General features: G+C 54.4%; 10 protein-coding genes across 10 annotated transcripts; 7 read left to right on the top strand and 3 right to left on the bottom strand.

Moving 5' to 3' along the window:
* Positions 1-983: 983 nt before the first annotated feature.
* G647_01757 (uncharacterized protein) lies at positions 984-1963 on the top strand (the record flags this gene model as incomplete). The annotated part of the gene is made up of 3 exons (XM_008725156.1): positions 984-1049; positions 1116-1301; positions 1364-1963. The coding sequence occupies 3 exons, from the start codon at positions 984-986 to the stop codon at positions 1961-1963; spliced, it is 852 nt and encodes a 283-aa protein (XP_008723378.1).
* A 915-nt stretch (positions 1964-2878) lies between these two features.
* On the top strand, positions 2879-4509 carry G647_01756 (uncharacterized protein; the record flags this gene model as incomplete). The annotated part of the gene is made up of 3 exons (XM_008725155.1): positions 2879-2922; positions 2961-3988; positions 4043-4509. 3 exons carry the CDS (start codon positions 2879-2881, stop codon positions 4507-4509), a joined length of 1539 nt encoding a protein of 512 aa, XP_008723377.1.
* Positions 4510-6604: 2095 nt separating this feature from the next.
* On the top strand, positions 6605-8462 carry G647_01755 (uncharacterized protein; the record flags this gene model as incomplete). The annotated part of the gene is made up of 6 exons (XM_008725154.1): positions 6605-6707; positions 6805-6878; positions 6949-7162; positions 7222-7560; positions 7697-8137; positions 8221-8462. The coding sequence occupies 6 exons, from the start codon at positions 6605-6607 to the stop codon at positions 8460-8462; spliced, it is 1413 nt and encodes a 470-aa protein (XP_008723376.1).
* A 450-nt stretch (positions 8463-8912) lies between these two features.
* On the bottom strand, positions 8913-10488 carry G647_01754 (uncharacterized protein; the record flags this gene model as incomplete). Its single annotated transcript, XM_008725153.1, has 2 exons — positions 8913-10263; positions 10340-10488. The coding sequence occupies 2 exons, from the start codon at positions 10486-10488 to the stop codon at positions 8913-8915; spliced, it is 1500 nt and encodes a 499-aa protein (XP_008723375.1).
* A 2471-nt stretch (positions 10489-12959) lies between these two features.
* Positions 12960-15146, top strand: G647_01753 (uncharacterized protein; the record flags this gene model as incomplete). The annotated part of the gene is made up of 1 exon (XM_008725152.1): positions 12960-15146. One exon carries the CDS (start codon positions 12960-12962, stop codon positions 15144-15146), a length of 2187 nt encoding a protein of 728 aa, XP_008723374.1.
* Positions 15147-15586: 440 nt separating this feature from the next.
* On the top strand, positions 15587-16057 carry G647_01752 (uncharacterized protein; the record flags this gene model as incomplete). Its single annotated transcript, XM_008725151.1, has 2 exons — positions 15587-15705; positions 15778-16057. 2 exons carry the CDS (start codon positions 15587-15589, stop codon positions 16055-16057), a joined length of 399 nt encoding a protein of 132 aa, XP_008723373.1.
* Positions 16058-16533: 476 nt separating this feature from the next.
* On the top strand, positions 16534-17038 carry G647_01751 (uncharacterized protein; the record flags this gene model as incomplete). Its single annotated transcript, XM_008725150.1, has 2 exons — positions 16534-16616; positions 16714-17038. 2 exons carry the CDS (start codon positions 16534-16536, stop codon positions 17036-17038), a joined length of 408 nt encoding a protein of 135 aa, XP_008723372.1.
* Positions 17039-17467: 429 nt separating this feature from the next.
* Positions 17468-18033, top strand: G647_01750 (uncharacterized protein; the record flags this gene model as incomplete). The annotated part of the gene is made up of 2 exons (XM_008725149.1): positions 17468-17604; positions 17733-18033. 2 exons carry the CDS (start codon positions 17468-17470, stop codon positions 18031-18033), a joined length of 438 nt encoding a protein of 145 aa, XP_008723371.1.
* A 668-nt stretch (positions 18034-18701) lies between these two features.
* Positions 18702-19529, bottom strand: G647_01749 (uncharacterized protein; the record flags this gene model as incomplete). The annotated part of the gene is made up of 1 exon (XM_008725148.1): positions 18702-19529. One exon carries the CDS (start codon positions 19527-19529, stop codon positions 18702-18704), a length of 828 nt encoding a protein of 275 aa, XP_008723370.1.
* A 957-nt stretch (positions 19530-20486) lies between these two features.
* On the bottom strand, positions 20487-22214 carry G647_01748 (uncharacterized protein; the record flags this gene model as incomplete). Its single annotated transcript, XM_008725147.1, has 4 exons — positions 20487-21286; positions 21340-21914; positions 21965-22035; positions 22086-22214. The coding sequence occupies 4 exons, from the start codon at positions 22212-22214 to the stop codon at positions 20487-20489; spliced, it is 1575 nt and encodes a 524-aa protein (XP_008723369.1).
* Positions 22215-23327: the final 1113 nt, after the last annotated feature.

The raw sequence follows: 23327 nt of genomic DNA, 5'->3' as shown, positions 1-23327 counted from the left end.
TGAGCTAGCACAGAACTCTGGTGGTGCCATGATCTTGTTGGAAAGAACACGCACTGATTTGTCACGGGCTTAGGAAGGGATGCTTGGGCCTTGATGCAACCGTTGGCGAGATGATCAGCTTGCTACGGTATCCGGTGAGTTTGTACAGACAAGATCCCCCGTGGTGTACTAGCTCGGCGCGTGCGTTCCTACTGAACCCGACGGCATGCGAGAACAGCCGTGGTTCCAGCTCTGAGCCTCGCCTTCGGGGCTATGCTATGTTATATGGAGTGTGGCTCGTTACGGGGTATGCTATATTTTCGAGTGACATATCATTTTGTTGCCTGTCTTGAACCAATCTGGGACTGGCCATTTTGATCCTCCCTACTTTGGTACTGGGAGAGATGCGCCTTCGCTTGCCTGCGCGATCCTCTTACAAGACGGCTTCTCGTGGCTGCGCTTCTCAAAATCAAGGTGTGTTGTCAGGTGGAGTTCTACTCTGGTACGTCCAGATTCATTTCCTCAGGATTTGTTGACCTCATGCTCTCTGCGGGTTTGTGCAGCCAACCATCAGATTTTGAGGCTATTGTCTCCTATTCGGTGTTGGATGGGAGAGCAGTCTGTTGGGCAGCTGGGGATGGGGACCCCAGGTAAAGCTCTAGACCAGGTGCTAGCCGATTCCATAACTGTTGACTCTCCGGCAGGAAAGATTTGTTGCTTGCACCGTTGTGCCGGCCGTACTCCGTGTAATTCGCTTCTTTCAGGGTCCGCCCAGTCGATGAGACGGCACCCCAAAGGCGGTGCAGGAATCGACTTCGGATCCGGACTCATTTCGAGAAACTTGGCGCCAACGCAGGTGATGCAATCCTGGACCCTCTCTCCAGACTGTAATGCCGTAGCCACCCAGGGCGGTGGACAGCCGAGGCAGTCGTGTTCAGGCTTTATGAATGGCCAAACTCCTGTAAGATCATTCATGCTTCAAACAACATCTCGGTGCTTTACCAATGGCGATGGGAAGGGCAACCGCCCTTCTTGGGGCTGGGACGCAAGGCCGGCGTCTAGCCTACATGGTAAGGTTCACCTGCATCGTTCTGCATCTATGCTGAATCCGAGCTGATGCTGTGTGTTGTCGACAGTGGTCAAGCCAGGGTAGAGCTGTTCATCTCATTGATGCACAAGAGAAACAACTTTCCGACAGCCTGAAGTATATCGACGGCCTGAGAGATGCTTCCCAAAGGCCCGACGCACGATGGGGTGACATCAAGACCTTTACCCCAGATTCATTACGCACAGCACTCCAAGACACGTGGTTGATTGTCGAGGTAGGTGCAAATCAGCCACTCCGTCGAGCTTGGCAGTATAGCTGATCCACATCTCGTGTCAGTGCGTCCCAGAGAAGCTGGAGCTGAAGCGACAGGTCATCGCTCAACTCGACCAGATGGCACCAAAGGACGCCATCATTGCGTCGAACTCGAGCAGTCACAGCATTTCGGAAATCATCGAGGGCTTGAGCCTGTCCAACGCCCGTAGGGTGCTCAGCGCCCATACATACTGGCCACCGGAGACTTCGGCCATTGAGCTTATGGGTCATGAGAATACCGATCCTGGGGTTATTCCACTTCTCATGCAGCAATGTCGGGAGCACGGGTTCAGTCCTTTCCACGTGAAGAAGGATTCTATGGGCTACATCTACAACAGGATCTGGGCAGCAATCAAGAGGGAAGCATTGCTCACGGCAGCAGAAGGCGTGGCGACCCCGTCTGAGATAGACGCCATATTCAAGGACGTCCTAAAGACGCCCAAAGGTCCCTTTGAGCAAATGGACGTGGTCGGTCTGGATGTCGTACTCAACATTGAGGAGCATTATGCAGAAAAGCGTCGAGACATCCCTGAAGAGCCGCGGGAGTATCTGCAGCGATACGTACGAGACGGTCGACTCGGCGTCAAGAGCGGACAAGGATTTTATAGCTATTCGAAATCGTGACAGAGTCCACCCTCGACCATTGCGTAGATACCAGGTACATAGTTCGCAGGGCTGTTGTCAGGCGCGCCACGGTCTTTCCCGAGACGCCCTAAAGCCTACCTAGGTAAGCCTAAGCCTAAGCCTAAGCCTAAGCATCCCCCGCGCTGCTCCCCCGCTGCCCGCTCTCCTTCCTCTTCCCAAGCACATGTATCAGGCAACTGTAGCGACTTCGAGTCTAGGCGCCGTCAAGCCGCACTCTCTACCTACGGCCTTTCCACTTTCTGCCCTTCTCCCCATCTCCACCATGTGTTTGTACACCAGCCCGTCGTCCGTTGGTCGGCGAGGTCTCAAATGGCATGTCGCAAAGCGATCTAATTCCCCGCCGAATCCAGTTCTCGAGTTGTGACGAATGTCGACGAGCCAGAGTCGCGTGCGACGCTGGCAGAGCGCGCCGGAACCGAGTGGATCACAATGAGCTGGTATCCTGTACCAGATGCCTCAATCGGCACTTGCCATGCACATTCGAGGTGGGGACACACCCTTGACAAACACTTGACCGTAGATACGATTCTGACTGGGTCTGGATCTTGACAGTGGTTGAAGCCGGGCACAGGAGGAGGCTCGTCCGCCCATCGGAAGAGTGTCGATGGAACATCTCGCAGCCGTCGGCTTCGGACGCCAACGCAGCAGTCGCCAGTCCACGGAGACAGCCACATCAACGTTAACATTGACGGCGACTCGTCGCCTACCCTAACTCGACAAAGTTCGGAAACCGTCATCCGTGATCGTTCGAGAAGGTATGATAAGCCATGGGTTCAGGAGCTTGGTCTGACCACGCGAAACCAGCTATGAATGGAGCTTCTCTTCGCACCAACTACCGCAGACTCTTTTCACACGATCATTGACCACAGAGGAGACGGACCCCGTCCAGTATCAATGGCTTCACACAATATACGAGGCGGCTTTCGAAACGGTGTTCGGTTCGTGGATGGGCCGACACAGTAATCCTTTTGCGTAGGTCTACCGTTGGTGAAGCTCAGGGTGTCAACACGTCTGACAATAGCAGTTTTGGAGAACAGAGCTTAGCAGGGGTAATCAGCATACGTCGAACCTGTGGCCAACTCGACAGACATATTGACGAAGAGGAAGCTAGCTCGGGGACGGTGCCCGGTATAGGAACTCCCCGCGATCCTGCCAGGAGCGAGAGGGACGCGCAGCTCGACCAGTTCCTTGACCATGCCATCCAGTCTTTCGCCGCTCGATGGCTCCCATTGACCTATCGGAGCTCATTGCCCGGGCTTCCTCTGGCCGACATCGTTTGTCGCCTATGGCGGCGTGCACATAACGACATGTTGAAGGTCATCAACAGGCCGTCTTATCGATCAATGCTTGCTTTACTACTGTTTGCTTTGACGCCTATACCAGTAGGTGTTTGTGAAGAGGAAGAGCTTGAGGGGGTATCCGGACAGGTCTGTGTCCACGCCGCCCTTCAGCAAATCCAGACGCTCCGTGCCCGGCAAAGGAGTCTTCAGTTCAACGGGACTCGAGTCAATCTGACGATTCCGAACCGCCCCGTTGGTGCCAGTCCTGCTTCGCTGGCGACCGCCAATTTCATCATCGCCGAAAGCACTGCCTACTGGGCTGCACTCACTTTCGACACCTCTGCTTCTCTGACCTTGAATTGCAGGCCACTGCTTTCCTCTGGCCTCTTCGGTTTTGAGTCTGAACCATCATGGCGTATGGTCCGGGCTTGCATCGGCATCTTCCACGAATCGGCCCGAGACTGGAACCACGTCGACGTTGAAATAACAGATGAAAGAGCCAACCAGGTCATCGCAGCCGGCGCGGCCTGGAAATTGTTGGTCTGGAAACTGACGGCAAATCTGAAGGAGTCGTTGCGAGACGGCCACGATGAGTCAGAGGTGCTGAGGGCATTCAACTCGGTGTCCAGTGCGATTGACCAATTCAACATCACGTACCGAGACCTGCTCATCGCATGCCAGAGACGAATCCAGTTCCTCAACCAAGAGACGCGACTTCGCTGGTGTAAGTCTTCTCGCTTGTTGTCACTTTTGTGTTGTGTGCTGAATCTGCCCGCAGATGATCTCATGCTCCATTATAACCTCGCGATCCTGATGGTCACCGACATCGCCACGGCAACGCTGCGAGAAGATCTCCTATCCCTCTTCTCGGCGAAGCGAGTCGACGCCGAAACATGGGTCATGAATTGCCTCGCGTTCGGTCTGAACAACAAATACACTCTGAAGCTCCAGCGGCATCCGGATGCCACCGACCCGCCGACTCAGTCACAGCAAGCAACGAGCATCACCGTGCCTCTCGTCGCGATCGATCCGTATCCGCACCACGTCGTCGCCGCCGTGAAGCTCATGCAGCACGCTATCGACAGGGACTTTGCGGCCGAGAAGATCAGCGCGGACGCGTACACCAACTTACATTCCACGTTGCAGCAAACCCTGAGCCAGCTCCCTCAAGTCTCCAAGTCCGTGCAGACGACGCTGGCTGAGTTTGAAGCGGCCGAACAGCCGCAGCCTCAACTTTATCCGTGATGTCGAAGAGCGGTGGTGAATCTTGCCATCGTCGGCTCAGCAGTGTCTTTCGCCACGACGAACACGTAACATTTCAATAGCCAGAGAGTGCCATTCCGTGGGAATTTGCCATCGACGGCATGGCGAATCAAGATGAAACTCGCGGCGCAGTACATAATATCTAATCGGGCGTAGTGGAAGGACGTGGCCCATAGCGAGGGCAGAGTTGCTACGGTGTCACAGACGAGTACTTCGTGGTGTACGAACTCACGTTGTATGTCATGAGAATCGAAGTACTCGCTCGAGCTCGAAAGTTGATGCAATCCCGCGGCTATTTGCGTGCCATCCTCATTCATGTCGCCTGCACGGACAGGATGGAGTTCATTTGACCCTGCATTCTCGCCCAGTAAAAGTACATCTATGTGTCAGTGTGTTGTGCTCATGCCAATACCAGCCTTTACCCCAGGACTGCCCATACTAGGACCTTAGATGATGTGATATGGGATGAGGCCTATCATGTGAGCAGCACAACAAACACTGCAGTGAGGAAAATTCATCTGATCGGTACTGCGAGAGGGAGGAGGTGATGGTAACCAAGCGTAAGAGTTTGGTAACCACGCACCCCTGATTGACATGCCCACTTGCCATGCCGGCACAGCAAGACGGAATGTAAGCGCAGAGAGGCTCAAAAGATGCAGTCAATGGTGGCGGCGTGTCGTCTGCTAGAGAGTTTCTCGAGGTTATTCGCGCATTATCCGTGCAGTGAGACTCATGGGAAAATGTGGTGACTTTGTTTGTCGAAGCTAGGTCAAGCTCAGGACCGCGATGCGCTTCCTGCACATTGCGGCAACCCTCCTGAGTACGCCATAGCGTGAGGCTGCTCACCTGTTCAAGGACTCGTGGCCGAGTCTGAGACGGTGAGTATCTATATACAAGTGCTGGTTTCGCGTGAAGATCGAGACTTATAGAATTTGATTGCAAAGTTGCGCGTCTTGATACTACGTCATGATGAGATCTGACTAACGCGATTAGGACTAGCCTAGGAACTTCAAAAGGACAAAAGCTGGCACTCGAGCATCACCGTCGCGTGAAGACACGAGTTCTAAGCAAGTCGGTGACAGCTTTGAGAAAGACAAGGGTTCAATCATGTCCAGCGCTCCTCCGTTCTCCCTGTACCCTTCACAAGACATACCAAGCAGGTCGCTCGGGCGTCTTTGGCGCATTCTCCTGTCCTTGGAGCCAGTCATCATGGACCTGAACCGGTCAAATTCCCAGTGTTCTTACAGCACCGGATCGAAGGCGGCTGCAACGTTGTCTCTACTGAGACGACGGTGCAAACTACCCTGCTGCCTTCGCAGACCACCGCGGCAGGTTCCGCCAAAGCGAAGCATTCGAAGCACTACCGAATACGAATAGCCTTACGACAAGCGACTTGGCGAACATGCGTCACGTTGCATCCGGATCCGGGACCATATTGTTTTGCCGTTCGCGCGTCGCGTCTGGTTGAGCAGGAGATGCAACACGAACTCTGCCCAATTAGAGCGCATGACAAGCGAACGCTTCGGGTCCGGACTCTGAGGGCTCCATTCTCCGCCACTGAGCGCCTCGTGCCGGAGAGATCACCCCCAACCCCTGTGCCACAAGGCCCGACGGGGGGTTGCCATGAGGGGACCACCTCCGCAGCCACGCGGAGAAAACGCGGAGGCCATGCAGGGTTGTTCGCTTCCGGAGATCTAGGCACATGTCAGAGGCTGAAATCCATGATCTCAACCTTTCAATTACCGGAAGCATGAGCCTGCCTATATAGCGCGTGCTGGTCCCCTCGATCGTCAATTGCCCTACCTGTGCGCTCTTCCAACCATTGTCCCATCAATCCTTGGAGCAGCACAAGGACTTCGCATACACCCCACCGTCTCCAGCCATGGCCGAGGAACGCGGAGAGAAAACGTCTGTGGGCGAAAAGGATGTCGTGTATGATCATGCTGTATGTAACTGATCCTCGGTCGCCGACCCCGACTACTCCTGGCTGCATGTCCGCTGCTGACACATTACTCCGCTGTCGTAGAATTCCAAGCATCATGACCCAAACTGGACGGGAGAAGGGGTTGATACCTCGATGGTTGATGCCAAAAAGGTCCTGCGGAAGATGGATTTGCGGCTGATCCCGATGCTTGCCATCCTATATCTGCTCTCCTTCCTCGACCGAGGGAACATTGGAAGTGAGTTTCCCCCCGCTCTCGAATGAGCGCGGATGCTGTGTCTCAAGCAATGGTCCTTGTCCCGTGGAGAATGGCACCGACTGACGGATCACCACAGATGCGAAAATCCAAGGCATGCAGACCGACTTGGACCTTTCAGGCTCGGAGTACAATCTTTGCGCCACTGTCTTCGTAAGTCTCGACCCCGGTCGCAAGCCTTGTCCTTCCCCACGTTGCAATCTAATCATGTCTTGCGTTATAGTTCTTCACATACTGCGCTTTCGAGATCCCATCGAATCTGCTCCTCAAACGCTTCAGACCCTCTGTCTGGCTTCCAGCTATCATGGTCGCATGGGGCACGGTCATGACTTTGATGGGCCTTGTGCAAAACTACCATGGCCTCCTCATTGCGCGCATCTTCCTTGGTGTGACTGAGGCCGGCCTCTACCCCGGTGTCGCCTACTACCTGACAATGTGTGAGTGGACTCCTTGCCCTTGATACTTTCCAAACACTAATACGCTATCTTCCAATCAGGGTACTGCACCGAGGAACTTGCCTTCCGCCAGAGTCTCTTCTTCAGCGCGGCCAGCGTAGCAGGCGCTTTCTCCGGTCTGCTCGCCTACGCCATCGCCAAAATGGACGGAGTCGCCGGACAAGAGGGCTGGCGATGGATCTTCATCCTCGAGGGTCTTTTGACCGTTGCCGTTGCCTTTGCAGCATTCTTCCTCCTCTACGATTTCCCCGACACTGCCTCCTTCTTGACCACGGAGGAGAAGGCCTGGGTCGTGCACCGACTCAAGTACCAGGGCAGTAAGAAGAGCGGGAGAATCGTTGCCGAGAGCGACCATTTTGAATGGAAATTCGTTCGGAAGGGTAAGTTTAATTAGCAGCTGCTCGTCCTCGTCCTCCTTCTCCTCCTCCTCCTCCTCCTCCTCCTCCTCCTCCTCCTCTCCTCTTCTCCCTTCTCGTTTCTCTCTTGTTCTCATATACTGACGCCAACCTTGCACAGCCCTCACCGACTGGCAACTTTACCTGTCACTTTTGATGTATTGGGGCATCGTCTGTCCCCTGTACGGCATATCGTTGTTCCTTCCGACCATCATCAAAGAACTGGGCTACACGTCGACGACGGCCCAGCTGCTGACCATCCCAATCTACATCACGGCCGCCATCCTCGCCGTCGTGGTAGGCTACCTGTCCGACCGAGCCACCAAGCGCGGCGCCTCGCGCTGGCCGTACATTTTCGTCCCCATGTGCGCCATCCTCGTGGGCTTCATCGTCGCCATCTCCGGCTCCGCGGCCGGCGACATCCCCGGCGTCGTCTACGCCGGCGTCTTCATCGCAACCTGCGGCATCTACCCGGCCTTCCCCGGGAACGTCACGTGGATCGCGAACAATCTGGCCGGAAGCTACAAGCGCTCCGCGGGCATGGCGCTGCAAATCGGACTAGGTGAGAGAAATCTTCCGACATCCCTGTTCCCCCTTCCTGTGGGCGATGAGAAAAAAAGACTAATGCGATCAATGTGCGGCCAGGAAACCTCGGCGGCGCAATGGCGAGCAACTTTTACCGCAGCGTCGATGCCCCAAAGTACCTGCTCGGCCACGGGCTGGAGATCATGTTTGTGGTGCTGGGCCTGGGCGCTGTCATCACGCTGCGCATCTCCTACGGCGTCATCAACAAGAAGAGGGAGCAGAGCGGTGCCGCCGAGTCGTACTCGGATGAGCAGCTCGCTGACATGGGCGACAAGAGCCCCAGTTTCAGGTATACGCTGTAAAAGTAGAAGGGGAGAAGATGACGACGCCGCGTGTGCTGAGCAGGCGGGCGGACCTTGATGACCAACCAATTCATGCTGCGAACGAGCGAACGAGCGAAAGAACCCCGAACAATATGATCGGTTTTGGTTTCGGTTTCGGTCTCCAAATCGACCATTTCAGTGAATCATTACTCCGTACAGGTGCTGTAAACCGTTTCGCCACATCGATGCCCCATATCCGAACAGGTTCGTGTCTGTATCCACTATGTATTGGTGTCGGTGTCGATCGCGAAGTCGGCGTCCGTATATCGATGACTCTCGCTCTTTTGCTACGACCGAATATCTTCTCCTTTCCTTCACTATGATTATCCTTCACTCTGGGAAAGAACGCCCGATTTCACGCATCCATCACATACATACAGCGCAGCACAGCGCAGCGTGAGCATCGCAGGGCCTTCAGCGCAAGCCGAGCTACGCCTTCTCCGTCGCAATGACGCTCAAATTCTGCGCCACTGGCGCCGCCAGCCACAGCTCATGCATATCCATGCTCTCGTCGGTAACCTCGCCCGCGAACTTGAGATCGAAGCGATGGAACAGGGCGGCCAAAATGACACGCAGCTCCATATACGCAAGGTGAATGCCTATGCACTTGCGCGGACCGTCCGCGCCAAAGGGGATGTACAAGTGACGCATCTCGGCCGTCTCGTCGAGCCAGCGCTCGGGCCGGAACCGGTCCGGGTCGGGGAAGACGTCCGGGTCGCGGTGCGTGGTGTACGCCTGGACGGAGACGATGGTGCCGCGTGGGAGAATGTAGTCGCCCATGACGGCCCCTTCTGGGGGCACGTAGCGGGGCGTCGAGCCGGGGACGGAGGTGTCGATGCGTAGACCCTCCTTTATGATACAATTCAGGTAGGTCAGGTTGTCGAGTTTGGCATGTGGAGGGACAGCTTTGCGGTCGTGGGTGCCCAACGCGGCGTCGAGCTCCTCGTTCAATTTGCGGTGGATGTCCGGGTTCTTGAGGATGCGCCACACGATCCACGTCAGGGACGACGAGGTGGTGTGGGATCCGGCCAAGATGAAGCTTGTCGATTGCACGTTGAGGTCCTCGTCGGGGAGGGGCTGGCCGTTTTCGTCCCGCGCGTTGATCATCTTTTGGAGGAGGTCTTTGTCGCGGCCTTTGTTCTCCTTCAGCTTGTATTCGTGCACCATCTTCGTGCCGCGCTGGTAGCCGCGCACGCTGCAGGCTTCGGCGTCGCGGATGAACTTGAATGGCGCGTAGCTGGCGTATTTGTTGAGCCAGCCAAAGTGCCATCGAACGGGCTCGATGGTCAGCGACCCGTACATGTCTTTGATATAGGGGTTGACGGCGCCCTTGTGGAGCATGTCGAAGCCCATGCCAAAGCAAAGCTCGCATGTAATGTCCATGGACAGGTAGTGCCACCAGTCGTAGAGGTTGCTGGCTTTGCCTTCCTTGCCTTCTGCGGAAATGAGGTCCAGACATTCGCGGACGTTTCTCTGGATAATGTCCTCGTATTCAGTGATGGTGGACATTGAGAATAGATGGGCCAGCTCGCGGCGTCGCTTGGCGTGTGCTTTCCGGTCGGCCATGGTGAAGAGCTCAGGTTTGGCGTCAGTCATGCCGCGCAGCTGGTACTGATAGAACTCGGTCTTGGTGAACTCCGAGTTGACGCCGTAGATGGCGGTGATGGCCTTGCTGTCCGAGGTCGAGATCTCGTTGGGGGAGACTCGCACCCATGGTCCGTACTTCAGGTGGAGCTCATGGATGGTCTTTGCACGCACTCCGGCCCAGGTCTTGTATACGCTGCTTCGTCGTTAGTGTCCAAACCTGAATGAGGAGACAGCAGAGAGAGGACGTGGTCAAGATTTTGTACACTCACAGCCACCATTTGGTGTAGCCTGCCCACCAGGGACCTGGAACCTTTCGTAGGGGCGAGAAGTACCACGGGTAGAGCAGCCAGTAAATGACAAGTAGAGGGAGAAGGACGACGGCGACCTGAGTGGTGACTTCGGAGCTGAGCATCGCCATGTTGCAAGAATCAAGTCAATGGCTGTGCTTGTGTGGTTCCCACGATCTGTTCGGCGAGCTCGGTGACACTGTCTGCTTATGTACGGCTGGAGAGCTGGTTCAGCCCGACAAGGCGGTGAAGTACCAAGTTCCCATGGTTGAGGGGAAGGTCTTCGTATATACGAGACGATTCCAGCCTTGCCGCAGCCAGACTGCCATCCGGCTCTCCCCCGCTGCAGCCAGCATGACTCGAGGATTCGTTTTGAGCAAGCCGCGTCTGAGGGGTCGCGGACCGGGAATCTTGCAGCTTCGCCAATGGAAATCCTCATAACAAGTGATACATGTGCACAGTCTTGGTTCTCCGCCAAAGTCCGCACCAACTCCGTCAGCTTGATGAAGAGCGTGTAGTCATTTGGGTCGTCCTCGGGACAATACGAGGTGACCTGGGGAAAAACGCGGGGATGGGGAGTATGGGGATGTGAGAAAGCAAAGCGGCGCCCAATGAGGACTTAATTATAATAATGTGAAGAGCATGAAAGCCCCGGGTCGCCTATAGGGTTCTGGAGTTGCTGTGGAGAGCGGGTTTGGAGTAGAGCATTAAGATCCTAGATCTCTTAAACGAGCTTCCTTGTATTGGAGTACCAGGAATTGAATGACAAGGTTGGAGATCTGTGACGGTCGCCAGTGAGGACGGCGTCCAGCTTTCTTTTCCGGACTTCGCCAGAACCAATGTTCGGGAGATGGAGAGCAACAGAGAATCGGTACATTCCCGCCTGGGTCCACATTGAGACGAACTCTCTTATGCCTGGACCAGCAGAGTGTCTTGTGAGGTGCCGAGTACACGCGCTTGGATATCCGCAAGCGGGACAGATCTGAGACCCAGGTCATCAATACTGGTGGAGCCTGAGGGTGGTTCCGAAGACCTAAGAATGCGAGCAGTAAGCAAGTCTTGCCGCTTGCCGTGCGTCCATGGAGTTCGATCTTTTCGCCCTTCGGCTTGCCATGATGACGTGTCGGAAGCCGTCTTTGCGGCACCATAGCCAGCCCTAAGCTGGGCGCTACCTCTGCTGGGCCATGCGAGGGAGACGTGGCCGTGCGCTGGCCAGGCATGTTCCTTGAAAGTTGACAGCCAGGGTCGTGACTGCTACAGCGAGTGGGCGATGACCAGGTCGAGACCGAGCTGTAACGATCTTTCCGCATCGTAGCGATAGAAGTGTAGATGAGAGCCATCGAACTTCCTGATCATGAATCCGGTGAATTGTCGGTCCTAATGAAGGCTTCAAAAGGGGGATAAGCCCTTGATGGTACCGAGGAGTCAAGCATACACAGAGCCCTTACTTCAAGTATAGCCACTGGACGAGGACGACCGCAAGTAGCACAGCAGGCGCTGTCGGACACATCCAGCCTGATCCTGAACTTATCAGTTCAGGAGATCAAAGGACCCACTGAGAAAGATGCTCGTGCATTGTGCGTCAGTGACAAGTCGTAATTCAATCAGTGTCCTGTCTTGACTAGATCTGTTGAGCATTGCGCCGGCTTCAGGTAAGTTTGGCCTTGGTGACAATGGCTGGTGATAACTGGTCTGATTGACGAAGCTGCATTGGTAGGTTCAGTACTTGCCACCAGGGAGAATCAGCTTCCCTATCTGAGCAACCATTGAAAGGCACGCCTTGATTGACTTTGGCAAGCGGTAACCAGATATGATCTGCTGTGCCGTTTCTGTGGGAGAAGAAACCCAACCCACCAGAGAGGATGCTACACCACTCTATGTGTGAAGTCGAAAAGTCGGACACAGGAAGCTATCGCCGGGGCCGGATTCGTTGTCTGCATCGAACTTGCAGTTTCCTGATCATGCCGTTCTCGAGTCTCTCGCGCCATCGTAGATCCAACCGACAAAGGCGGGAACTGGCGGCGTTGCAGCCAGGTGTTAACGAGTCACCAACCTGAAGACATAGACACAAGGGAATCTGCCCGTCATAGGCCTCGAGACGCATGACCCGCGAACCGAGCGGTTTCGTGAGCTCCATTCAGTTTGCATTATTGCTGCTTGGGCAGACGCAATTCGTCTGTCGTGCTGGACCGCTGTCGCCTTGTTACATGTAGATGGCGCATTTAAAATGAGCTCTTCGAGCGTTCTAGACAACACGTTTTCTGTGGTCCAAGCATGAGGGATATCTGGGTAATTAGTCCCAGTCGAGCTGGAAGTTGTGAAAGTTACGAATCAGGTTTCGCAGTTTGTTGCGGGCCAAGGGATTCAAGTTTCGCAGGGAGACAGAGACAGGCCACTTCTCCCATACGCGTCGCATTTCCTGCGAAGCCACATTAACTTAGACCTGTGCGACTATACAATAGACTGCTTCTCGGTCCCTTTGGAACTGTTATAATGTATTATTAGGCCTGTCGCGCTCCTTGAACAAGCTCTTCTTCATTCCGCTCGCCTGCCAGTTACTCAAGTTCAATGAGGCCCTTAGGCAAATCCGACTCACACACCCATGTCATTCCAACCTCCCAACGATGTCCCGTCGTTCACCGGTACTCAACGGGCGTACGAAGACACATATTGGCGGCCGAAAAACAGTGGTAATGGACAGGCAAGAGGAGGAACGCCGGGCGCCATCACATCCAAGATCAACGACATCTTCGGCGAGACCAAAGGCCTTCCGATGTACAAGGATAAGCCGCATTTCCCGTCAAGTCGGCGCAAAGGCAGGGGTCTGCTGGGGCGGAAGCGAGTGCTGGTTTTGATCGGCTCTGCGTCGTTACTCTTGCTTTGGTGGATGGGCTGGTTACCTGGGAGCAGTAGACAATACTATGACCCGGCGGACCATCTCCATCCCTTCTTCCATGACGAGGACTGGACGGAGCAAAGGGAGGCGGTGAAAGAGGTGTTCAAGACATCATGGGAGGGCTACGAGAAATATGCCTGGGGCATGGACGAGTACAATCCCTTGTCCCGCAGGGGAAAGAATATGGTCGAGGGCGGAATGGGATGGATCATTGTCGACGCATTGGATACTGCCATGATGATGAACCTGACCTCGCACGTGGCGCAGGCAAGAGAATGGATCTCTACCTCGCTCTCTTATACAGCGGACCACGAAGTCAATACTTTTGAAACCACCATCCGCATGCTCGGCGGCCTGCTCTCCGCCTACTATATGTCAACCACGTTCCCACACCTCGCGCCGCAACGTGACGATGACGCCAACCAACCGGGCGAAGATCTCTACATCGAGAAGGCCACTGACCTTGCCGACCGCCTCATGGGCGCCTATGAATCGCCCTCAGGCATACCCTATGCGTCTGTGAACCTCAATACCTCCCTGGGCATGGCTTCGCATCTCGACGCAGGCGCATCTTCCACCGCCGAGGCTGCGACTCTGCAGCTTGAGATGAAGTACCTCGCCAAGATCACAGGCGAGCCGATCTACTGGCAAAAAGCGGAGCACGTTATCAAGGTCATCGAGTCCCAAAAGCGCGAAGATGGTCTGTTACCAATATACATATATCCCTCGACTGGCGAGTTTCGGGGCAACAATATACGGCTAGGATCTCGAGGCGACAGCTATTACGAATATTTGATCAAACAATACCTCCAAACTGGTGGCGTGGAGACCGTGTATCTGGAGATGTGGGAAGAGGCACTCCAAGGCATCAAGAAACACCTGATCACCTATTCCAAGCAGGCATCACTGACAATCCTTGCAGAAAGGCAAAACGGCCTTTATGCTCCCCTGACAGCCAAAATGGACCATCTCGTGTGCTTCATGCCAGGAACGATCGCGTTGGCCGTGACGGGTGGACAAACAGTCGAGCAAGCCAAAGCCAGACTCGGAAACCAATGGACAGCCAAACAAGATGAAGATCTCAAACTCGCCGAAGAATTGATGAAAACATGTTGGGGCATGTACAAAGTTACGCCGACTGGTCTTGCGCCTGAGATCGCCTATTTCCACGTGGACAATCCTGCTCCGCAGTGGCAAGCGCACGTCGATCCAAACTGGTCGCCACCACAGTCTGCGGATCTTACAGACGATCCTGATGCTCCATGGCGCTCCGACTATGATATTCATACGAACGACGTGCACAACCTCCAACGACCCGAGACGGTCGAGTCGCTCTTCTACATGTATCGCATCACCAAGGATAGGAAATACCGGCAATGGGGATGGGAAATGTTTGAAGCGTTCCGCGAACACACAAAAGTGGTTGATGAGGTCGAAGGGAAAGTGTATGCATACACTTCGATCGACACCGTCATGGAGAATCCAGTCAAGGAACGAAGACGGAGGGACAACATGGAGAGTTTCTGGTTGGCCGAGACGCTCAAGTATTTCTACCTTTTGTTCTCAGACGACGACTTCTTCCCGCTCGATACGGTTGTATTCAATACCGAGGCTCACCCACTGCCCAAGTTTGATATCTCGGGGAGTAAGGTCTTTCTGACGGGGTGGCAAAGAAGTAAAGAGCCGCCTGCGGACTCAGATGTCCAGCCCAAGGATGTGAAGGTGGGAAGTGGCGTGCGCGTCGACGAGAATGGCATGAACATCGTCCTCGACCTAGGAGAAGGGGAGAAGAAGATCGTCCCTTTCGACCCCGAACAACAGGAACCTTCAGGAGCAGAAAGTTCGGAGCCACAGATACCTACAAACAGTCAATTCGAGAGAAAGGACAAGTGATGAGGACGGTGAGCATGGCTTTCTTGGACACGGTTGAGCCAACCCGACTTTTTTGAGCCGGCGAACAATACATGCCATCAGTTGATGTTGTTCTGGTTGGTTACTCCTCAGTTGTTTTGCATACCTCATTGTTGGCGCTGGGCTGGTATCAAAATGTCGTTGTCTCTTGCATAAAACAGAGGTGTTGAGCATTCTTTGAATTTGAAACTCGAACGGGTGCCGGTCGCATTTGTGAGGCACATCAGGAGGAGGCTCGAAGAAAGCGGCCTAATCAAAGATGCCGGACCTCGAAATTCACGATTTTCTGACTTCGGGGCTTCACCTTCTCTTTCGTTCACCATCACCTCTCACTTCTTCAGCTTGAACCTAACTTATTGTGCACATCATTCCTCAAATTTTCCACGTACAGCATAAGACAAACGTCTCAAGTTCATCTAACCATGGCGTCAACCGAAGACAACAAGCTCACCTTTGTGATGATGGTTCTGAAGAACTCGGACATGAAGCCAGACTGGAAGGCGATTGCGACCGAGGCCGGAATCAGCCTTCCTGGCAACGCGTAAGAGGAACCTCATCTGCTATCTCGACCAAGTGACACACGACTGACCACTAACACGCCGAAAACCCCCAGTCAAGCCAAGCTCCGCAAAATCGCCCAAGCAGCAGGATACAAGCTCGTGAATGGTAATCAGATTGTCGAGTTGGATGGCACCGAGGACGCAGCAAAGACCGCGACAGCAGCGCCGACGAAGAAGAGAAAGTCCCCTACCAAGAAAGAAAAGGTGGCCAAGGACGAGTCAAGCAACGAAACTGCCACAGAATCACCAAGCAAGAAGACGAAGCTCACTCAAGTTGCTAGCGACAGCGCCCAGGAGGAGGTCAAGCAGGAGGTCAAAGATGAAGAGGCCTAAGGCAAATGCTCAGCGACCATTAAGTGTTGTTTTGAGTGGGCGAGGAATGACGAAGAGATGAAAACGCTCTTGGGGATCAAAGCGTACTCTCACCAACACAGGGCTTGCAGTTGTGCATGTCACGAATCTTGACTCTTGAATGAATATCAAAGCACACCACTGCTGGAGCTGAGGAAACACCAAAGCCAACAGACGTTTGTCCGATCGTTGGGAATCACAATCCTGAACATTGATTGAACACTGCCTTCATCTTGTTGTGCCTGTGCTTGCACCTGTGCCTTCAGCCTTTCAATTTCACTTCCACCTTCACATCCGCATTCATACGCAACTCACTCGCCATTTACAATCACGTTCTCCCTCTCCCACCTCGAAGCTCTTCAAACATCCAATCTCCATTATCTCCCACATCTCGAATCATTAACTACTACGCAGAAGTCATCATGCCGGAGTTGAACGCAGAGCAGATCGACTACATGATGATGGTGCTGAAGAACACGGAGATGAACCCAGACTGGAAGATCATCACTGCGGAAGCCGGAATCAGCAGAACCAGCAACGCGTAAGTCGGAAAGAAACCCTTATCTTTCGCTCCCTCCACCTGGGTTTACCCTACCTACCTTTACCTGACTAACTAATTACTGACTTGCCCGACACAGGCAGCGCAAGTTCCGCCAAATCATCGAGGCAGCAGGGTACAAGCTCGTGAACAACCAGATCGTGGATCCGGATGAGGACCAAGCGATCGGCAACCATTCCGCTGCGACTGCGACTGCGGCTGCGACTGCAACTCAGTCTCCGTCTCCGTCTCCGGCTCCGGCTCCAGCTCCGCAAGGGAGGAAGCGAAAATCGGCTATGAAGAAGGATGCGACCGAGGAGGCGGGCGTCAAGAAGAGAAAGACAAGTCAGCATGCTGGCGATTCGAAGCGCGATGGAGACGGTGAGGAGGAGATCAAGGCCGAGGCTGCAGATGAGGAAGTCTAAGCCTGCCATGCCTACTGTGTACCTCTTATGAAATGGTGGTGGTGGCAATGAGGTCGAGACGGACCAAGCTAACTCTAGCACACGGTCACTGTGAAAATAATATGCATGGACGCAAAGGAGAACACGGCGTGGATGAACGATGACACTGAAGGAAAGGGTGGAGAATATCTATCACACAGATAAATATTGGCTTGGACACACACCGCCAACACCGGAGACCTACCTTATGAGCTGAAGCTGCCGTGACTGAAATCAAATTCTGCTTCGCCTGCTTGCTGATCTTCCATTTCTTTCACCTTCACCTCTTATCCTATCTCTCTCCATCGCACACTCAGACACAAACCTGCACTCTCTCAATCGACTCCCAGTCAGAATTTTCAACATCCTATCTGTCTTTCAACTTGTGACCACGCCCCTACCCCAGTCATCATGGTGACGGCAACAACAGAAGAGAAGGTCGCAGAGAAGATGGCCTTCGTGATGCGCGTGCTGAAGCACACTGAGATGTCGAAGCCGAATTGGAAGGCCATCGCGGCGGAAGAAGGTATCTCGAGATCGGACAACGCGTGAGTTGAGCTGAATGGACTGACTTTCCCTTGATGATCCGTTTCTCTGTCACTATCGCTCTCCCTCTCTCTATCTATATTGCTGTCTCGGTCTCTACATCATACTGACCACCGCCCTGCCTTGATAGTCAGCAGAAATTCCGCAAAACCGTCGAAAGCTTGGGCTACGCTTTTGTGAATGATCAGATCGTCGACTTGAAAGACGGTGAGGGCGGTGCTGGAGGAGCAAGTGCAGCTGCAACTCCAGGTACCAAGACCGGAACCACAACCACTCCAACCAAGAAGAGAAAGTCTCCCGCCAAGAAGGATAAGGAGACCAATGGAGGTGAGACTCCAAGCAAGAAGTCCAAGACTACTTTGCCTGCTCCTGCTGGTGGCAGAGATAGTGGTGAAGTTGAGGCAACGAAGGCTCAGAGCCAGACCGAATGAAACCTACCCTCAGTGCAAGATGGCGGACTGGTAGGATTGTGATCAATGGATGAGAGAGGAGCCGCGGAGAGGCGGAGCCGAGGCAACCACGAGCGACGACAGACATGGTGGCTGATAGCATCAGGCACATACATACACAGTACTCAAGCCGGGCGTGTTGGATTGCTCGAGGGTGCTTGAATTGCTGGAAAGGAGGGTTTTTCGGAGGCGCGGACTGGAATTGCTTGCTCGCCTGCTCGAGTAGAGAGTCTTCCAGCGGGCGGATCATCCCTGACTGCAATGCGATGCAAGGTAGTGCAGTTAATGCTGCCGCACTGGCTTTCCACTCTTGTCTTGTGCTCTGGCCTGGTCTTGCCTTCAATCTCCGAACATACCAATGCTGGAGCATTCAGCAAGCACATAAGATTTGCCCACGGGACATGCTGCTCTTCTGCGTAAGCGTAGATCGACCCGTGCTGTCGCGTTCGTCTCTCCCAAACACTAAAGTCGGATGGAGTGCTGTTGCTGGCGACATAGCTTCGCTGCATTGCCCCCCCGGCTGTCCAAGTGTCACCCGGATGTCTCAGTTCGAGGCCAGAAGGTGCTCTCGGTCTACCCAAGGTTGGTGGGCGCCACATATCCTCGTGATATCATCTCATCTCATCATTTCAATCATGGGTATCGTTCTTTCAAAACCTCGGCCCCCTCTTGCGGCCCGTGTACTTGGAATCCATCTTGACTGCCTTGCCTTTGCCCCTCATCTTCTCCTTCTTCCGCAACACCCAGGCCTTACTACCCTTCACATCACCGGCAGAGGCCTTGCCCTTCATGGCCATCTTGGCCTCCCTGATGCGGCGTCCATCCTCGACATCGACACCGTCCATGCCCCTCACCCGCTCGGTGATATCTCCTCCACCGACGCTCAAAACCAAATACGTCTTGACGTTCTTCGTCCCACCATCGTCTTCCAGGATGCCCGCGCCAAACCCCGCCCGCACAGCAGCCTGAGAAATCATGGTCCGCTGCGCCTCGTTCTTCGGATAGAACTGCAACACCGCCCTCCCGCCCCTCTTCAGCGACGCGTACAGGCCGTCGAAGAACCTGCGCAGTCGGCCCTCGGGACTGACGCCGCTGCTCTCCGCATTACACAGCCACTGCACCGCGCTGATGGACACGGCCGCATCAAAGCTGCCGGCCCGAAAGGGCACTCCCTGGCCCATGTCCGCGAGGAACAAATCCCCCTCGACGTCTTCTCTTTGGAGCGCAATGTCCAGCATCGAGGGCGAAATGTCCATGCCCACCCAGATGTGGCCTTCTTCGGAGAGGATTTCGCCCGACAGCCCGGAGCCGCAGCCTATGTCGAGGACAAGCGAGGGGGAGGGCAGGTCAAGTAGATCCAGCGCGCGGTGCGTCATGGAGGATTGAATGGCCTGGATGCGCGACGACGTCGTGTATTTCGCCGACGCGGTGTCATCGTAGTATAGATCGGGAGGAAGGAGGTCTTCAGGACGCGACATATTGAACCGTGATGCTGGAATATCAAGGACGGCAAGATTGGACTTGTAGTCTCTGCAGCTCGAGGGCAGTGCCAGTGGCACACAAAATGGAGTAATGTGTGTTATTCAGCGTACATTTTGCGCCAGTTTTACACGTCGAGGGAAGGAAGACGACCGGGGGAATAAATTTTTGTGGAGCGGACCAGATTGTTTCACGCATTCTCCACACGAGAGACCGATGAAAGTGGGATGGGATCAACGCTGGGCAGCTTCAGCCTCGTCAGGTCAGCATTTTCACCGCACACGGCCTCAGGCTCAGCCTCGTGGCCCCGGGCAGGTTACTTGTGCACAGTCCGGGGTCTGTCGCGGCGTTCAGCTTGTGTGATCATAATGACAATGTGGGCTTGCCTGGTAACTTCAGTCATTACGATTACTCGTACTGGATGTTTCTGCACTCTGTACTCCGTAGCCCAATTCCGGTTACTTCGTGGCTATCAACCCCTAAACCTCGGTTAAACTAAACACCGCGTAGCGATACTGTGTAGCGAGCGGGTGGGCGAATGGAGCATTCTGGCCGGAATAAGTTCGTTCCGTTATTTCACTCCAGGCATTGCTAATTACGAGCAGTGTCTATGCGAGTTGGGCTTACTTCAACCGTTGGCACCAATACCATCAATGCAATTAGCAATGATGGGAAGGCGGATTGTCATTTGTGGCCGCAGTACGGGTACTTGGGCCGCCCGCAAACGGTCTTTCGTACAGGCTGAAAGCCTCTATTTTATGTACAATATCCGCGTTCTATGCTGACAAGCAGAAGCAAGTTGTCCACCTATTGTAACGCCAAGTCCAACTTTTGCCCGAAAAGACTACCAAAAGTGGCGGCAAAGTGGTTGTCAAAGGAGGGTGTGTGCTGGAGCGAGAATCCAGATGCAAAGGTGAGTTTCCCAGATTTACGGTTGTGACAGTGTTTCCTGGCTCTTAATCCTTTGTATTTCTGTCCGAATCAGCCACCACAGCGTCAATAACGTTCTTGTTGAGTCCCTTCCAGTTGTTCTTGGCCCAGAGGAACCAGAGCGCAAGCGCCACCAGCTGCACAAACGCGTTGATAGGGAGTGCATAGTTCATGCCCGCAGCCGTCACCGGCAGGAAAGATGGGAAGCAGAGGAAGACCATGATGTATGCCGAGTACACGACCGCGAAGATGTTGATGTAGACGCCGAAGCGACCGAGAGACCAACCAGAGGGCTCGACTCGGTTGTCCCACCGAGCCCACAGCATGCAGGCAACGGCCATCAAGTACGACTGGTACAGGCCAAGTGTCGACAGAGCAACGATGACGTTGAATGCAATGCTGCTGCCAATGTTAAGCAGAGCCAACAGCATGACGATGAACACTGGTAGCCAGACAGATCGGACAGGAATGCGGTGCTTCGGGTCGATTTTCGCAAAGTATGCAGGCAACGCCCCGTCACGAGACCAGGCCCAGGTCAGTCGAGATGCAGATGCAATGCTGCCCAAGTTGCAAGCCAGAGTGACAATCATCGACAGACCGACCATTGCCGAACCGGCCTTGACAGACTGGGTCGCATTGATGCAGATCAAAAGGAGCGGGTATCCCGAAGACAGGAGGTCCTCGACGTTTCCAGAGCAAAACAGGATGACAAGAACCATGCCGTAAGCAAGGGCACCGTTCATGACGATACTCCAGAACATGGCTCTCGGTACTGCATGTCGCGCCTTTCGTACTTCTTCAGACATGTGGACGGCTCCATCGAATCCTGTGTCTCCAGGTCAGAGCATATCCACTGAACTTGAACACGAGATTACTTACCGACAAATCCCCAGGTGGCTGTGAGCATGCCCAAGTTGAAGGAGACGTATTCATTGGTCCATCCGGAAAGGGCCGACTTCTCCAAGAAGACAAAGTCCGCACTGTGTCGGGGGGCCAACGTGACCAGAACTGAGACGAACACAATCCACATGATAACGTGCAGAAGCCCGGACAACATTTCAATCCACGGAATCGTCCAGAAGGCAAACTGGTTCATCAAGCCCTGGACAATGAGCAAGGCGTAGATGATCAGGGTCACATGCCAGCCATGAGGGACATAAGTTGGGTAGCTTGCGATGACCAGAGCTTGGATCATCAACGCAGCAATGTTGGCCACGCCCGCCAACAGTGAGATCCAGGAGAACCATGTGATCCAACCCTGCATCCATGTGATGAATCTCCGGTGCGCAGGGGGCGCCAGGTAATGAGTCCAGTGGTACTGTGCACCTGCAATGGGTTGTACCGAAGCCATCTCTGCCATGGATGCTACCTGGCACATAACGCCCGTGATGACGATAAAATAGCCGAACGAAAGAGCGCGAGGACCGCCATTCCAGAAGAAGAATGCAATGTTTCTGAGTACGATTAGCATTTGCTGGCTTTGACAACAGAGGATCGGGCGCACGATGAGATGGCCTCCCAAGATGACATGTAACTGAGCGCGAAGAAGAAGATCTGGGCAAAGCTGAAGAGTCTCTGCCATGTGGTCAGTAATCTGTCAATTGACTTCTACCCCGCGTACGTACTCGGACTCGTGTTGACGTGTTCCTGGTTTCGTCGGTCCTGTGGCCAGGATACTGGGTCGCAAACTGGCCCTTCTCGTCTTCAATGTTGACCTGAGCAGTCTTGACGGGCAGCATCTCGTGGGATTCCATCTTGGGCGGAGACTCTGGCGCAAACAGCTGGATTGCAACAGGAGGACTGAGGGGTGAGAAGGAAAGAAGAAGGAGTGACAAGAGTCGAGCTGCAGGTTATGCTTGCCGAAGTCCCCCTGAAAAAAACGTGGCCAACGTGCCAAAACCGGGTCTAATCCAAGGCAGGCCAAGCAAGGCGCGCTGCGGAACGTGGATGTCGAGATGTTCGAGACGCCGCGAGGTTGATAAGACGGCCAGCAGGTTGAAAACAAATGGCTCGATCGGTAATCCGTATAGTGCCTTCGCTACGAAGAGCCACGCAGCTTTGCCCAGACAAAGTAGCAGTGGAGGAATGGAGGAATCCCGCCAATGGAATGGCCACGCCCGGAGAAAGATTTGGAAGATTTGACGGTGAGGAAGGAGGCATGTACGCCCCTGACACCGATCTACCCAGGACACAGAGCAGCGTACCACGGTCATTTGGTCTCTGCTACTCGTCCGTATCGAAGTCGAGCCAGGCCAGGATGTTCCCCACCACCATGGACTGTTACACTGAGACGGAACGAGCGCCAGCCGATCTCGAGCACTCGGGATGGCGTGAGCTAGATGCTGCGCGAGACGTCGGGCCAAGACCAAGCTGTTCTAAGGCCAATGCAGCGATACCCCGAACTGGCTGTGATCACTTTTGGTGGTTTGCATGATAAGAGACGACAGGGTCTGCAGTGGTACCCAGGAAATAGCCCCAGCCAACTGCCGTTATTGGTGAATACAGATGCAGTTGATTGACAGTAGTGCCCGAGTCTGTCCGTATGGGGTTAGCGTGCCGCGGGCCGCTAGCACTTAGCGGCCACATCCGGACGCGCAACTCAGTTCCGCGACTGCCGATCCATTTCCGCGTTTGTCTAGCGCCAAATGCACCATGGAGAAGCGAAACAGCACCCGGTCAGTGTCGTCCAGTCTTGCCAACCGTGCCAACCTAGATTTCACCGTGTGCTCTCCGCGAATTCCCATGACAGAGCCAGTGGTCAGTCTTGGCCGGTCGCATTCATTCTCTGTGGTCCTGATCTGACGGTCGACAACACGAGCTGACGATCAATGATGGCAGGAGCGCTGAGGGTCCTCTTGAGCCACATG

The sequence above is a fragment of the Cladophialophora carrionii genome, assembly GCF_000365165.1.
Source record: "Cladophialophora carrionii CBS 160.54 unplaced genomic scaffold supercont1.1, whole genome shotgun sequence".
NCBI lineage: Eukaryota > Fungi > Ascomycota > Eurotiomycetes > Chaetothyriales > Herpotrichiellaceae > Cladophialophora > Cladophialophora carrionii.
This window is presented reverse-complemented; position numbering and strand designations above follow the sequence as displayed.